Genomic DNA, 13,042 nt, shown 5'->3' on the forward strand with positions numbered 1-13,042 from the left:
CTTTACCATGACTCATCCTCTTTACCATGACTCATCCCCTTTACCACAACTTCCCTCCTCTCCTCTGTCCTCCCCCTTTCCTTCCTCCTCCTCTCCTCCTTATCATCTCTCCCTCCTCTCCTCTGTCCTCCTCCTCTTCTCCACGTTCCGATCTAACCCCTCTGTGCTCCTCAGCTGCCGGAGATCAAACAGGAAGTGAAGCAGGAGGAGGAGCAGCACATGGAGATTCCGGCCAATCAGAACGGAGAGACCGAGGTGGCCCCGCCCCCTGAAGTCAAACCCGTCGCGGCGTCTCTGCCTCTGCCGTCGTACGACCCCGACTCCCCCATCGGTGAGTGAAACATGACTCAGCACTTCAGACCGTGAAGGCTTTTATTGTGAAGAGCCCAAAGAGGAAACCAATGTTTCAATTTTCAATTTAATTTATTTAAAAGGGACAGTGTACATAAATGTTGCCATTTGATGCACTGTACCAGATTATAGCTTTAAGATAATTTGCATCTGTAGTCCCATTGGCAGGTCACATTAAAAATACAACACAATAACAGGACAGATAAAACAGTATACAGGGATAATTAGAACACAATTACCACAACAACATAGCTGCACATATCTGCGTGCTGCCCCCAGCAGGTGATATGACATGTGGGACAGAATCATGGCGTGCATGAATATCTAGCTGCATCCAGAGAGAGACAGTTTCTGATGTGTTTCAAATTAGCTAAATTGTATTTTATGGTTTTACATTACATTTGTTTTTACATGTTTCTTAAAATTTTAATTTGGATCCAGAATCACGCCAAGATATTTAAATTCAGTAACTATGTCAATTCGTTAACCTTTAATGTGAATCTCAACATCAGGGAGTTGTACCATGGTTTTAGAAAAAAACATACATTTTGTTTTGTTTACATTTAAACTCAAACATGATTGATCGAGCCAAAGAGTGATTCTCTCCAGTGCAGTTGTTAACTTAGCAGCTGCTAAGTCAGCTGTTTTAGCATGTACATATACAACAGTGTCATCTGCGTACATCTGCAGATCGACATCAGCAAGATCATTAATATAAAGACTAAAGGACCTAATACCGATCCTTGTGGAACTCCCATGTTGTTGTTGTTTTTCTTAATTTGAATATTAAACGAGTGTTTTAACTGAAACCTGGGTGGCGTTGCCGTGGCGTTGACGTGGCGTGTGCTTTGTACCTGTGCAGGTGTGGAACACGTGAAGATGGGCTACTACTGTCGCGTCTGCTTCCTGTTCTACTCCAACGAAGACACGGCCAAGAAAACTCACTGCAGCAGCCAGACGCACTACGACAAGCTGCAGGTGACCAGTCCTCACACACACACACACACACACACACACACACACACACACACACACACACACACACACACACACACACACACACATATATACACACACAGGATTCACTCTGATTAATGCACCACCTTTCAAAATAAAAGCACCACCTTTCACATCAATGAAAGTAGTTTAAGCTGAGACACTACAGGTGAATAGGGTAAAAATTTAAACTAACAGATTTCACCATGAAACTTCCCAGGTTTATTACTCACATTAAGACAAATATTTTTTGTATTACAAGTTTTGTCAAATTTTATGTTTAACCCTCCTGTTGTCCTCCTGGGTCAAGGAAGGAAGGAAGGAAGGACAAAGGGAAAGATGGGAGGAAAGAGGAAGGGGAAAAGGAAGGAGAGATAGAAGGAGGAAGGGAACAGATTGGGTCAAAAAGGAAGGAAGAAGTAAGGACAAAGGGAAGGGAGGGGAAAAGAAAGAAAGATGGGAGGGAGGGAACAGATTCGTTCAAGGGAGGAAGAAGGGAAAGAAGGAAGGGGAAAAGGATGGAAAGAAAGATGGAAGCAGGGAACAGATGAGGTCAATTGGATCAAAGAAGGAAGAAGAAATGAGGACAAAGGGAAGGAAGGAAAGGAAAAAGGATTGTGGAAAGAAGGAAGGGAGAAGGGAAGGAAAGGAGGAAGGGAACAGATTGGGTCAATTTGACCCAGAAGGACAACGGGAGGGTTAAATATGTAAATGAGATAATATCTAATTAAATATGCGCTAATTTGCATATATTTCCAGAACAGAAACCTGAACAATGGATAAAGCTTCTTTGGAAAAACTAAAGACTCTAATGTGTCAACTAAATAAAACAGGAGGATTGTGGATATCTCTTTTTATCACTCTGTAAATGAGAAAATACTGTCACCAGCCCTTTAAAACATCTAATGTCTCCATGTTTTTAGTAATAAAATGTTGTATAAATGAGGCTGTGAATGATATATCAACAATCCCCTCTGTAAAAACCTTCAGAATATAGAAAGGGATCAAAGTGGAAGGTTTGGTGTCTCTATGCGGCACTTCTCCACTCTGTCCGTTTTCCATCCTTTCACAAATAAACTTTCGGTCGTTACGGTAACATAGACGGAAAGCTCAACTCCTTAGCTCTCCGTCAGTGCTGGAATTTTTCTGATTGGACAAACTACGACTGAGTTACAGTTTCAATACTCCACACATAGTAAACATAGGTAAAGGGTTAATAACAAAGACAGGAAGTGAAATGTTTTGTCTTTTTTTTTATTTTTACAGAAACACCTGGAGAAGGAACAGATGAAAGCAGAGAAGAAGAAAGGGAAGAAGACGGCGACCACGACGACATCATGAAGATGAGTTCGTCCAAACACGGATCGAGGCGACGAGAGAGGAGATTTAAGTTTTTATTCTTTTATTTTATTTTATTTTGAAATCCAGCTGACACCGAGCGGTCGCTACGTGGAAACCGACGTCATGAAGAGAAAAAGACTTTGAGTGACAGGAAGTGACTGAACCCAGTCTCTTCAGTTAAAAGTTCAAGGAAATGAAATAAAAACCACTTTGGTTAGTTTAGTCTAATGACGGTAAAAGAGGAGGAGCTACAGTACGGCTTTGGGACTATTTCCTCGCTAACATCGACGTATCCTTCCACCAAACACCACAGAGTTCCTGGACAGGAGCTCTCGGTGGAAGGATACGCTGCTGCTGCTGCTGTGGTATGAAGAACTAGTTCCAGCCGGTTGATGTGTGGAAACAGAACAAACTGAATGTTTTACTTTTGTTGTTTTATAAAATAAACGCGTTTCTTTAAACGAGACTTTGAACGTTTCATTTATTTATTCAACAGGAACACATCATTTTGAAACATTTTAAAGAAATGAGCTTCGGTATTTAAAGTGAAAAGAACTCAGTTAAAGTGTCCAACACAAACAAACAGTCTTTTTGCTCGCTGCTGAGGGCTTCTGGGTAACGTAGTCTTTTAACACAACATCTGGATTTTCCGTCAGATTCAGCTCGACCACGGATTCTTCCCCGTCTTCTCCTGAAACAACAACACACGAAGAGACAACGACCATGACACAAACTGAAAATCTACATTTAATGAAGCAACAACCTGCTGATGTGAAGACAAGTGTCTGTGTGACACAATATCTAAGTTGTGGAAACAAGGTTTATCTAACGCTTTAAAAAATCTAAATCAAAGGTTTTTGGAGCTAATTAAATACAGATTAAGTCTAAACATGTAACGTTTGGAAACATTTGGAAACATATTTCAGTCAATCATTTCTACTCTTTAATAAAAACCAACTGATCTTGTTTTTTATATCGTTGGAAACCCTGATTAGTCGCCTTTACAATGACGTACAACTTGTAAGAATCGTGCACAACACAGCTAAACATGTAGCCTATAAATCTCTCTGCCCCCTAGCAGCAGCAGCAAATCTCTTTGCTCCGTAGGTGGGTCTAGAAACGAGCCATAGGAACTTTTTGAGTCTGGAACACCGTTTGTGTTGACCAATCACAGCGCTCTATCTGTTTAGAGAGTCGTTGGGCGGCTTAACGCCATGACGACATACATTTTAATTGGCTTGTCAGGCTAACGTCATCCTGCTCTTTGCTCTGATTGGTCGTAGCGCTAGCTAGTGCTACCCTATTGGTGCAGAGGCAGTTTGACAGACAGCCTTCATCCCACCCCCTGGACTGAGCCGAGGTCTACCGCTCGTTGACACACTAGACATGTTAATGATGTAGTCTGGCTTGACAGGCTATAAAACATGTGGATAACACCTGAAAAAAATGTGCTAAAATCCCCAAAAGCTTATCATTGAAACTCCAGAATCTCACTGTATTCAGAATTTCCTTCAAGCATCAGTTTTTATTCTTTCACTGCTCTTGTTTGTCCGGCAGTACAGACACTAGGTGCGTTCGAGATGAGCCAGGCGTGCGCAGAATCGATCGCCGGTGACCAGCGCACAGTGCATGCCGGTTAGATTTGTGTCCGACTTGATCCCGACTTGCTCTGACGTCATGCACGCGCCTGCAACGATAACCTCACGAGATCAAGGCGGCCGCAGCTTTTAGAGCCAGGCGCCGCAGTTGCTCTCCACCGACTGCAACCACCTGCAGCCTCAGGGCATGATGGGAAACGCGCCGGATCACGAGCTGATTGGCTCTTAGTTAGGACTGCAAACACTACGTGTTGTTGTATAATGCTAGATTATATGAATCTCATGTTGTAGGCCTATACTGCTTAAAAAATATTCACACTGAGTCAAACTTATGTCCTGAGAAATATATTGGTTATTTATTGGACAATTGCGGCTGGAAACTGTCCGACTTGACTGCAGCTTTCTGTCACCGCCCCCTGCTGCTGCCGCCTGCTCTCACCGACCGTCCAGACGAGGCGCAGTTCATCTCGAACGAGCCTCTTTTCTAATAACACTGACTTGTAAAAATGTTGCTTCGATCGTCGTCTGTCCAGAGTCTGGACTCGTCCCGGCAGGTGGTTCTGACGCGTTGCTGACGGACCCGGTCTCCCTCTCCAGACTGGTTCTGGTTCTGGTTCTGGTTCTGGTACTTAGGGCTGGGTTCCAAACTTTGGTTCTTTCGTGGCACCGACCGCAATGCTTCGGTAGTACCTAGAGCAGTGTAAAAGAGAGTAAGGACACCACCATTGACTCCCGTGGTAAGGGTTTAAGGGTTTAAGGGTTTAAGGGTTTAAGGGTCTAAGGGTTTTGCGCCCCTAGTGGCAGGATATAGGTATTGCAAAAGCGCCCAGAAAACTCATTCACTCCAATGTATGTGTGTTGCCCACTTGCTGGTAAATTGATGAAAACGGCCGTGTTTTTGTTTTTAGGGTCATATCAGATTATACTTATAATGTGTTTATTACAAAATGTAGATTGAAACATGAGGGTTGGCGGTTCGAATCCCGCTCTGTCCCGGTTGCTGCCGTAGTGTCCTTGGGCAAGACACCTTACCCACCTTGCTCCTGATGGGTCGTGGTTCGCACCTTGCATGGCAGCTTCCGCCATCAGTGTGTGAATGTGTGCATGAATGGGTGAATGTGATGTACTGTAAAGCGCTTTGGGCATCGTTCAGATGGAAAAGCGCTATATAAAATACAGACCATTTACCGTTTACCTTTTTATGTCAACCAGGGTAGTTGAACTGAATGAAGAGGGGTTTAGTTTTGTATGTTGTCACCTTTTTCACTACTCCAGAGTTTGTAGGTCTGGTTAATGTTAATCTGTAAAGGATCCTCAATGATGCTATTAACGTGGGTGATCTATAAATGTCCTTAAATTATTTAAAACACCACACTGCTCATTCACCAACAATGCAGAGATGTCAGTTCTTTTGCAAAACCCATATTCCTCCACCAGGAGGCGCTGCCATTGGACCAATGCTGTCCTTACTCTCTTTTACACTGCTCTAGTAGTACCGAGGATCAAAACATGCCTCGTCTTTCGGTGCCAAGTTTCGGTTCCAGAGGTGAATCACTGATCCAGGTCTGATGATGCTGTCGGTGGTAACGCCCCCTTTTTATGTCCTGTCTGGGTAAGGCGGTTTTATTTGTATAGCCCGTTTGTACCACCAGTTTGTCTCAAAGGGCTTTACATCCCATCATAACAACATCCTCTGTCCTTAGACCCTCACATCCACTGAGGAAAAACTCCATGGAAAACCCTTTTAACAGGGAAAACCAGGAGAAAGCTCAGGGTGAGCGACTATGAAGAACTATAGTGGGGTCGGATGCATGTGTAATTTTTCTCAGTCATTTCAAATTGGTGTTAAAGTTTGGTTTTCACTTCTAAGTTGAAGTTTAGGGTCTATAGAACAATTTGAGTCCGAGTGTCAAACACACAGATAAAAAAAGGCCTCCAGGGGGCGCCGCAAAATCTGTAAATTGCTACAACTTTTGATTAGATTAACCAAATTTAACATATGAGGTATGTATGGATTCAGAATTAAAAGGAGAAACTGGTATGCTAAGCATTTGGTGATCAGATTAAAAATAAATAACACTTTTAGCCCAAAATATTAAATGGACACAAGTTAAATTGTGCTTTCTTAAAGATAAAATGTCTCATATGTTAAAATTGGATAATCTAATCAAAAGTTGTAGCAGTTTACATATTTTACGGCGCCCCCTAGAGGCCATTTTTTATCTGTGTGTTTGACACTCGGACTGAAATTGTTCTATAGACCCTAAACTTCAACTTGGAAGTGAAAACCAAACTTTAACACCAATTTGAAATGACTGAGCCTTAAACGACCCCACTACTAGTTCCAGCCGGTTGATGTGTGGAAACAGAACAAACTGAATGTTTCACTTTGTTGTTTTATAAAATAAAATAAACGCGTTTCTTTAAACGAGACTTTGAACGTTTCATTTATTTATTCAACAGGAACACATCATTTTGAAACATTTTAAAGAAATCAGCTTCGGTATTTAAAGTGAAAAGAACTCAGTTAAAGTGTCCAACACAAACAAACAGTCTTTTTGCTCGCTGCTGAGGGCTTCTGGGTAACGTAGTCTTTTAACACAACAGCTGGAGTTTCCGTCAGATTCAGCTCGACCACGGATTCTTCCCCGTCTTCTCCTGAAACAACAACACATGAAGAGACAACGACCATGACACAAACTGAAAATCTACATTTAATGAAGCAACAACCTGCTGACGTGAAGACAAGTGTCTGTGTGACCAGATATTAATATCTGAGCTTTGAAACTGAGGTTTATGCAACTCTTTTAAAAATCTAAACCACAGGTTTTTGGAGCTAATTAATAAATAGAGATCAGTCCAAACATAAAACGTTTGGAAACCATTTCAGTCAATCATTTCTCCTCCTTGATGAAACCAGCTGGTCTTGTTTTTATATCGTTGGAAACCCTGATTAGTCGCCTTTACGATGAGGTACAACTTGTAAGAATTGTGCATCCATGGAATGAGCAACAAAGCTAAACATGTGGATAGTTCCCAGTTTACAACAGAGAATGTGGGAAACATGAAAATGTTAATAACAGCTGAAGGAGGAAGCTTCTGGTAGGCAAGGGAGGCAGGGAGGGCAGACCAGCTTAATGGGAGGACTGGATGGCAGACTGGTTCATAGGAAGAGAGGACAGACCAGCTTAATGGGAGGACTGGATGGCAGACTGGTTCATAGGAAGAGAGAGCAGACCAGCTTAATGGGAGGACTGGATGGCAGACTGGTTCATGGGAAGAGAGGACAGACCAGCTTAATGGGAGGACTGGATGGCAGACTGGTTCATGGGAAGGGAGGGCAGACCAGCTTAATGGGAGGACTGGATGGCAGACTGGTTCATAGGAAGAGAGGACAGACCAGCTTAATGGGAGGACTGGATGGCAGACTGGTTCATAGGAAGAGAGGGCAGACCAGCTTAATGGGAGGACTGGATGGCAGACTGGTTCATAGGAAGAGAGGACAGACCAGCTTAATGGGAGGACTGGATGGCAGACTGGTTCATAGGAAGAGAGGACAGACCAGCTTAATGGGAGGACTGGATGGCAGACTGGTTCATGGGAAGGGAGGGCAGACCAGCTTAATGGGAGGACTGGATGGCAGACTGGTTCATGGGAAGAGAGGACAGACCAGCTTAATGGGAGGACTGGATGGCAGACTGGTTCATGGGAAGGGAGGGCAGACCAGCTTAATGGGAGGACTGGATGGCAGACTGGTTCATGGGAAGGGAGGGCAGACCAGCTTAATGGGAGGACTGGATGGCAGACTGGTTCATAGGAAGAGAGGGCAGACCAGCTTAATGGGAGGACTGGATGGCAGACTGGTTCATGGGAAGGGAGGGCAGACCGGTTTAACAACAGGGGGGGCGTTACCCACACGTTTATCTGTGTTGCTCATTCCACGGATGCATGATCGTTACAAGTTGTACCTGGTTGTCAAGGCGACTAATCAGGCTTTCCAACGATATAAAATACAACACCAGTTGGTTTTATTAAAGGGGAGTTTACAGTTGATTTATTGAGGGAGGTTTTTTCAGGAGACTCTGAGTCTTTTTTTCTTCTACTCGTTAATTTAAACCTCGTCACTCGGTGGCGGCGGCTGGTTACCTGGAACTTCCTGTAGTGGGCGTCGCTGCTGCAGTGCTGCAGTTTGGCTTCGTCCTCGTCGGCGTAGATCACCTGACACAGGTGACAGAAGTAGCCGACGACCGGACGGATGAACTCAGTTCCTGAGGTGGAGAAACAAACAAACAAATCAACAGGTCAGTGAACGCACCACGTGATGACCTCACTGTGTTTACCTGCTGCCCTTGTTGTTGTTGTTGTTGTTCAGGTGTGTGTTCATGTTCTTACCCACAGGTCCTCTGGGTCTCTCTGGACCTGCAGCGCCCCCTGCTGGTCCCGGGCTCCGGTTCTGGTTCTGGTCCTGGAGCCGCTCGTCACCTCCGGGTTTCTAGAAACAGAACGTTCATTTACAAACTGACAGCACGGCTCTGGACCAATCACAGCGGTTTCACGGTTCTGGTTCTGGTTCTGGAGTCTCAGAACCTCGGTGCCGTCTGGAGAACCAGTAGCTTTCACACCAGTTTAAGTGGAACCAAGGTGGGAGGACGTCATTCCACGTCACACAGGCGGAAGTAACCACAGCAACGGCTCTTTCCGAAACAGCATAGCTCTAGCGCTGTTATTATGTAACTTTATTAACTTTTAATATTTGTTCATGCGAGAAAGTAACTGTTCAACAAATCTACGGCCAGTTTATCCAAACGACGGCTGTTTAGAAGTTTGCTCCGATGTTTTTCAGAGAAGTGAAGCTCTGCAGCGACCGGGACATCACAGAGACAGCAGCCGGTCTGCAGAGCTGCTCGGCCGGCCAACCTCCGTCGTCATCCCGGGGGAGAAAACCATCGCTAATTAACTTACCCGCAGGTTTTTAGAGGTTTACCACCGGCTGGTTAAATTATGTTTAGGAGATAAATGTTGGTCTCAGTGATGAAATCTAACAAGTGTGGCAGTAGCATTATTTGTTTGAATGTAAAGTGAAGCTTCCTGTGTGTATTGGACAGAAAAGCAGCGCTGCCTCGGGGCTCTGGAGCCTACGGACACAAACCACCACATTTACATCAATAAATAAATGTTTTACAATGAACTGATCAGTCTGCATTAAGTTTTATTTTACTAAGCTACTGTATACTTTCCTGCTGCTTTCCTGCTCGTATTAAGTGACTCGCCCACTGATGATGTGACGGTTCGCAAGGAAAAACCAACTATTTTTTGGTTCATAGACCGGTCGGCTCACTGGCTCACCTGGTGTGTCTGTGGTTCTGGTCCGTTCTTCTCTGGACCCTGATCAGCTGATTTCTCCTTCGTCTCCTTGGACACGTCTTCAGACTCACTCTCTGGTTTTTCCGACGTGGTTTTGGTGGGAAACTCGTCCGCTGGACTCTCCTGATCCTGATTGGCCGACTCGTTTCCTGTAGACTCGGGTTCTGTGGACGCCGTAGGTCCAGACTCTGGACTCGTCCCGGCAGCTGGTTCTGACGCGTTGCCGACGTCCTGCTCCTCAGTCTTCGTCTCTGAGGACTCGGTCTCTCTATCCGGACTGGTTCTGGACCCGGTCTCTCTATCCGGACTGGTTCTGGACTCGGTCTCTCCCTCCGGACTGGTTCTGGACCCGGTCTCTTTCTCCGGACTGGTTCTGGACTCGGTCTCTCTGTCCAGACTGGTTCTAGAGCCGGTTTCCCTCTCCGGACTGGTTCTGGACTCGGTCTCTCCCTCCGGACTGGTCCTGGACTCGGTCTCTTTCTCCGGACTGGTTCTGGACTCGGTCTCCTTCTCCGGACTGGTTCTGGACTCGGTCTCTCCCTCCAGACTGGTTCTGGACTCGGTCTCTTTCTCCGGACTGGTCCTGGACCCGGTCTCTTTCTCTGAGGACTTCTTGGATCTAGATCTCCTGCCGGTCTCGTCTCTGTCCGAGGTTCTGGATTTGCTTCGTGTCACTCGACTGCTGCTTCGGGTCCGGCGCTCGGTCCTCTTCTCAGAGTCCGAGTCCGAGTCCGAGTGGATCTCCCACCTGAATGAATGAATTAATGAATTAATTTATTTATTTAAAACGGGGACAATGCACAAAAAAAAGAAGAGATACAGTTGGTAAAGTAGGTAAAGTTGGAGCAGATACAATATTAAAATCATTGAAATAGGACATAAGTGACATAATGACCATAATATTTTTTTTTTAAATTGACAGAATGCACTAATAAAAGCAGGGAAACAGGAGCGCCAAATCATGAAGTGCGCAATAGGGATTAATAGCTATACACTCTCTCTTACTCTCATCACACATTCAAACACAAACACACATGCAATACACAGATAACAGTCCAACTATCCCCATCCTCCTCTAATAACCACACTCATAGCCAGACACATACACACACTCACATGTAACTCAACAATGTGTGCAAACTTGCTTACTCAGTAACCAGCACTTTGACAAGCATGAGAATATGTGAGGATTTCAGAGACAGAGACAGAGAGTCAGAGGACAGAGTGAGGACGGACACTGACCCGTTGACCAGTCTTTGGTACTTGTGTGAGACGCTGACGCTGAGTTTTGAGCCGTGGAAGACGACGGGTTTGTCGGAGCCGAGTTCCTGAGCAGCTGAGACGGCTTCAGACGGAGAGGACATCTCTATGAAGCCCTGAGACAGACAAAGAGACAGTTCAGAGGGAGAGGACATCTCTATGAAGCCCTGAGACAGACAAAGAGACAGTTCAGAGGGAGAGGACATCTCTATGAAGCCCTGAGACAGACAAAGAGACAGTTCAGAGGGAGAGGACATCTCTATGAAGCCCTGAGACAGAGACAGAGACAGTTCAGAGGGAGAGGACATCTCTATGAAGCCCTGAGACAGACAAAGAGACAGTTCAGACGAAGAGGACATCTCTATGAAGCCCTGAGACAGACAAAGAGACAGTTCAGAGGGAGAGGACATCTCTATGAAGCCCTGAGACAGACAAAGAGACAGTTCAGAGGGAGAGGACATCTCTATGAAGCCCTGAGACAGACAAAGAGACAGTTCAGAGGGAGAGGACATCTCTATGAAGCCCTGAGACAGAGACAGAGACAGTTCAGAGGGAGAGGACATCTCTATGAAGCCCTGAGACAGACAAAGAGACAGTTCAGAGGGAGAGGACATCTCTATGAAGCCCTGAGACAGAGACAGTTCAGAGGGAGAGGACATCTCTATGAAGCCCTGAGACAGAGACAGTTCAGAGGGAGAGGACATCTCTATGAAGCCCTGAGACAGACAAAGAGACAGTTCAGAGGGAGAGGACATCTCTATGAAGCCCTGAGACAGACAAAGAGACAGTTCAGAGGGAGAGGACATCTCTATGAAGCCCTGAGACAGACAAAGAGACAGTTCAGAGGGAGAGGACATCTCTATGAAGCCCTGAGACAGACAAAGAGACAGTTCAGAGGGAGAGGACATCTCTATGAAGCCCTGAGACAGAGACAGTTCAGAGGGAGAGGACATCTCTATGAAGCCCTGAGACAGAGACAGTTCAGAGGGAGAGGACATCTCTATGAAGCCCTGAGACAGAGACAGAGACAGAGACAGTTCAGAGGGAGAGGACATCTCTATGAAGCCCTGAGACAGACAAAGAGACAGTTCAGAGGGAGAGGACATCTCTATGAAGCCCTGAGACAGAGACAGTTCAGAGGGAGAGGACATCTCTATGAAGCCCTGAGACAGACAAAGAGACAGTTCAGAGGGAGAGGACATCTCTATGAAGCCCTGAGACAGACAAAGAGACAGTTCAGAGGGAGAGGACATCTCTATGAAGCCCTGAGACAGACAAAGAGACAGTTCAGAGGGAGAGGACATCTCTATGAAGCCCTGAGACAGACAAAGAGACAGTTCAGAGGGAGAGGACATCTCTATGAAGCCCTGAGACAGACAAAGAGACAGTTCAGAGGGAGAGGACATCTCTATGAAGCCCTGAGACAGAGACAGAGACAGTTCAGAGGGAGAGGACATCTCTATGAAGCCCTGAGACAGAGACAGAGACAGTTCAGAGGGAGAGGACATCTCTATGAAGCCCTGAGACAGAGACAGTTCAGAGGGAGAGGACATCTCTATGAAGCCCTGAGACAGAGACAGTTCAGAGGGAGAGGACATCTCTATGAAGCCCTGAGACAGACAAAGAGACAGTTCAGAGGGAGAGGACATCTCTATGAAGCCCTGAGACAGACAAAGAGACAGTTCAGAGGGAGAGGACATCTCTATGAAGCCCTGAGACAGAGACAGTTCAGAGGGAGAGGACATCTCTATGAAGCCCTGAGACAGACAAAGAGACAGTTCAGAGGGAGAGGACATCTCTATGAAGCCCTGAGACAGACAAAGAGACAGTTCAGAGGGAGAGGACATCTCTATGAAGCCCTGAGACAGAGACAGAGACAGTTCAGAGGGAGAGGACATCTCTATGAAGCCCTGAGACAGACAAAGAGACAGTTCAGAGGGAGAGGACATCTCTATGAAGCCCTGAGACAGACAAAGAGACAGTTCAGAGGGAGAGGACATCTCTATGAAGCCCTGAGACAGAGACAGTTCAGAGGGAGAGGACATCTCTATGAAGCCCTGAGACAGACAAAGAGACAGTTCAGAGGGAGAGGACATCTCTATGAAGCCCTGAGACAGACAAAGAGACAGTTC

The 13,042-nt window shown here is 45.6% G+C and overlaps 2 protein-coding genes across 5 annotated transcripts in view; one reads left to right on the plus strand and one right to left on the minus strand.

Moving 5' to 3' along the window:
- The window catches only part of matr3l1.2 (matrin 3-like 1.2), a 28,599-nt gene extending 25,447 nt beyond the window's left edge, over positions 1–3,152 (plus strand). For all 3 annotated transcript variants that reach the window (XM_083980400.1, XM_083980399.1, XM_083980401.1), the window contains 3 exons: positions 175–331; positions 1,214–1,329; positions 2,614–3,152. In XM_083980400.1, the coding sequence (XP_083836526.1) occupies positions 175–331; positions 1,214–1,329; positions 2,614–2,688 (348 nt within the window). In that variant the 3' untranslated portion in view covers positions 2,689–3,152. The remainder of the gene's footprint in view (positions 1–174; positions 332–1,213; positions 1,330–2,613) is intronic.
- Positions 3,153–6,804: 3,652 nt separating this feature from the next.
- The window catches only part of matr3l1.1 (matrin 3-like 1.1), a 32,699-nt gene continuing 26,461 nt past the window's right edge, over positions 6,805–13,042 (minus strand). Inside the window, exons 18-22 of one of the 2 annotated variants that reach the window (XM_083980396.1) lie at positions 10,893–11,026; positions 9,633–10,398; positions 8,679–8,778; positions 8,433–8,554; positions 6,805–6,944 (exon numbers count right to left, since the gene is read on the minus strand). In XM_083980396.1, coding sequence (XP_083836522.1) covers positions 6,912–6,944; positions 8,433–8,554; positions 8,679–8,778; positions 9,633–10,398; positions 10,893–11,026 — 1,155 coding nt within the window. In that variant the 3' untranslated portion in view covers positions 6,805–6,911. Of the gene's footprint in view, positions 6,945–8,432; positions 8,555–8,678; positions 8,779–9,593; positions 10,399–10,892; positions 11,027–13,042 lie in introns of those variants that run through there. The other variant, XR_014595682.1, reaches the window with a different exon arrangement.

The sequence above is a fragment of the Trachurus trachurus genome (assembly GCF_905171665.1).
Source record: "Trachurus trachurus genome assembly, chromosome: 10".
Taxonomy (NCBI): domain Eukaryota; kingdom Metazoa; phylum Chordata; class Actinopteri; order Carangiformes; family Carangidae; genus Trachurus; species Trachurus trachurus.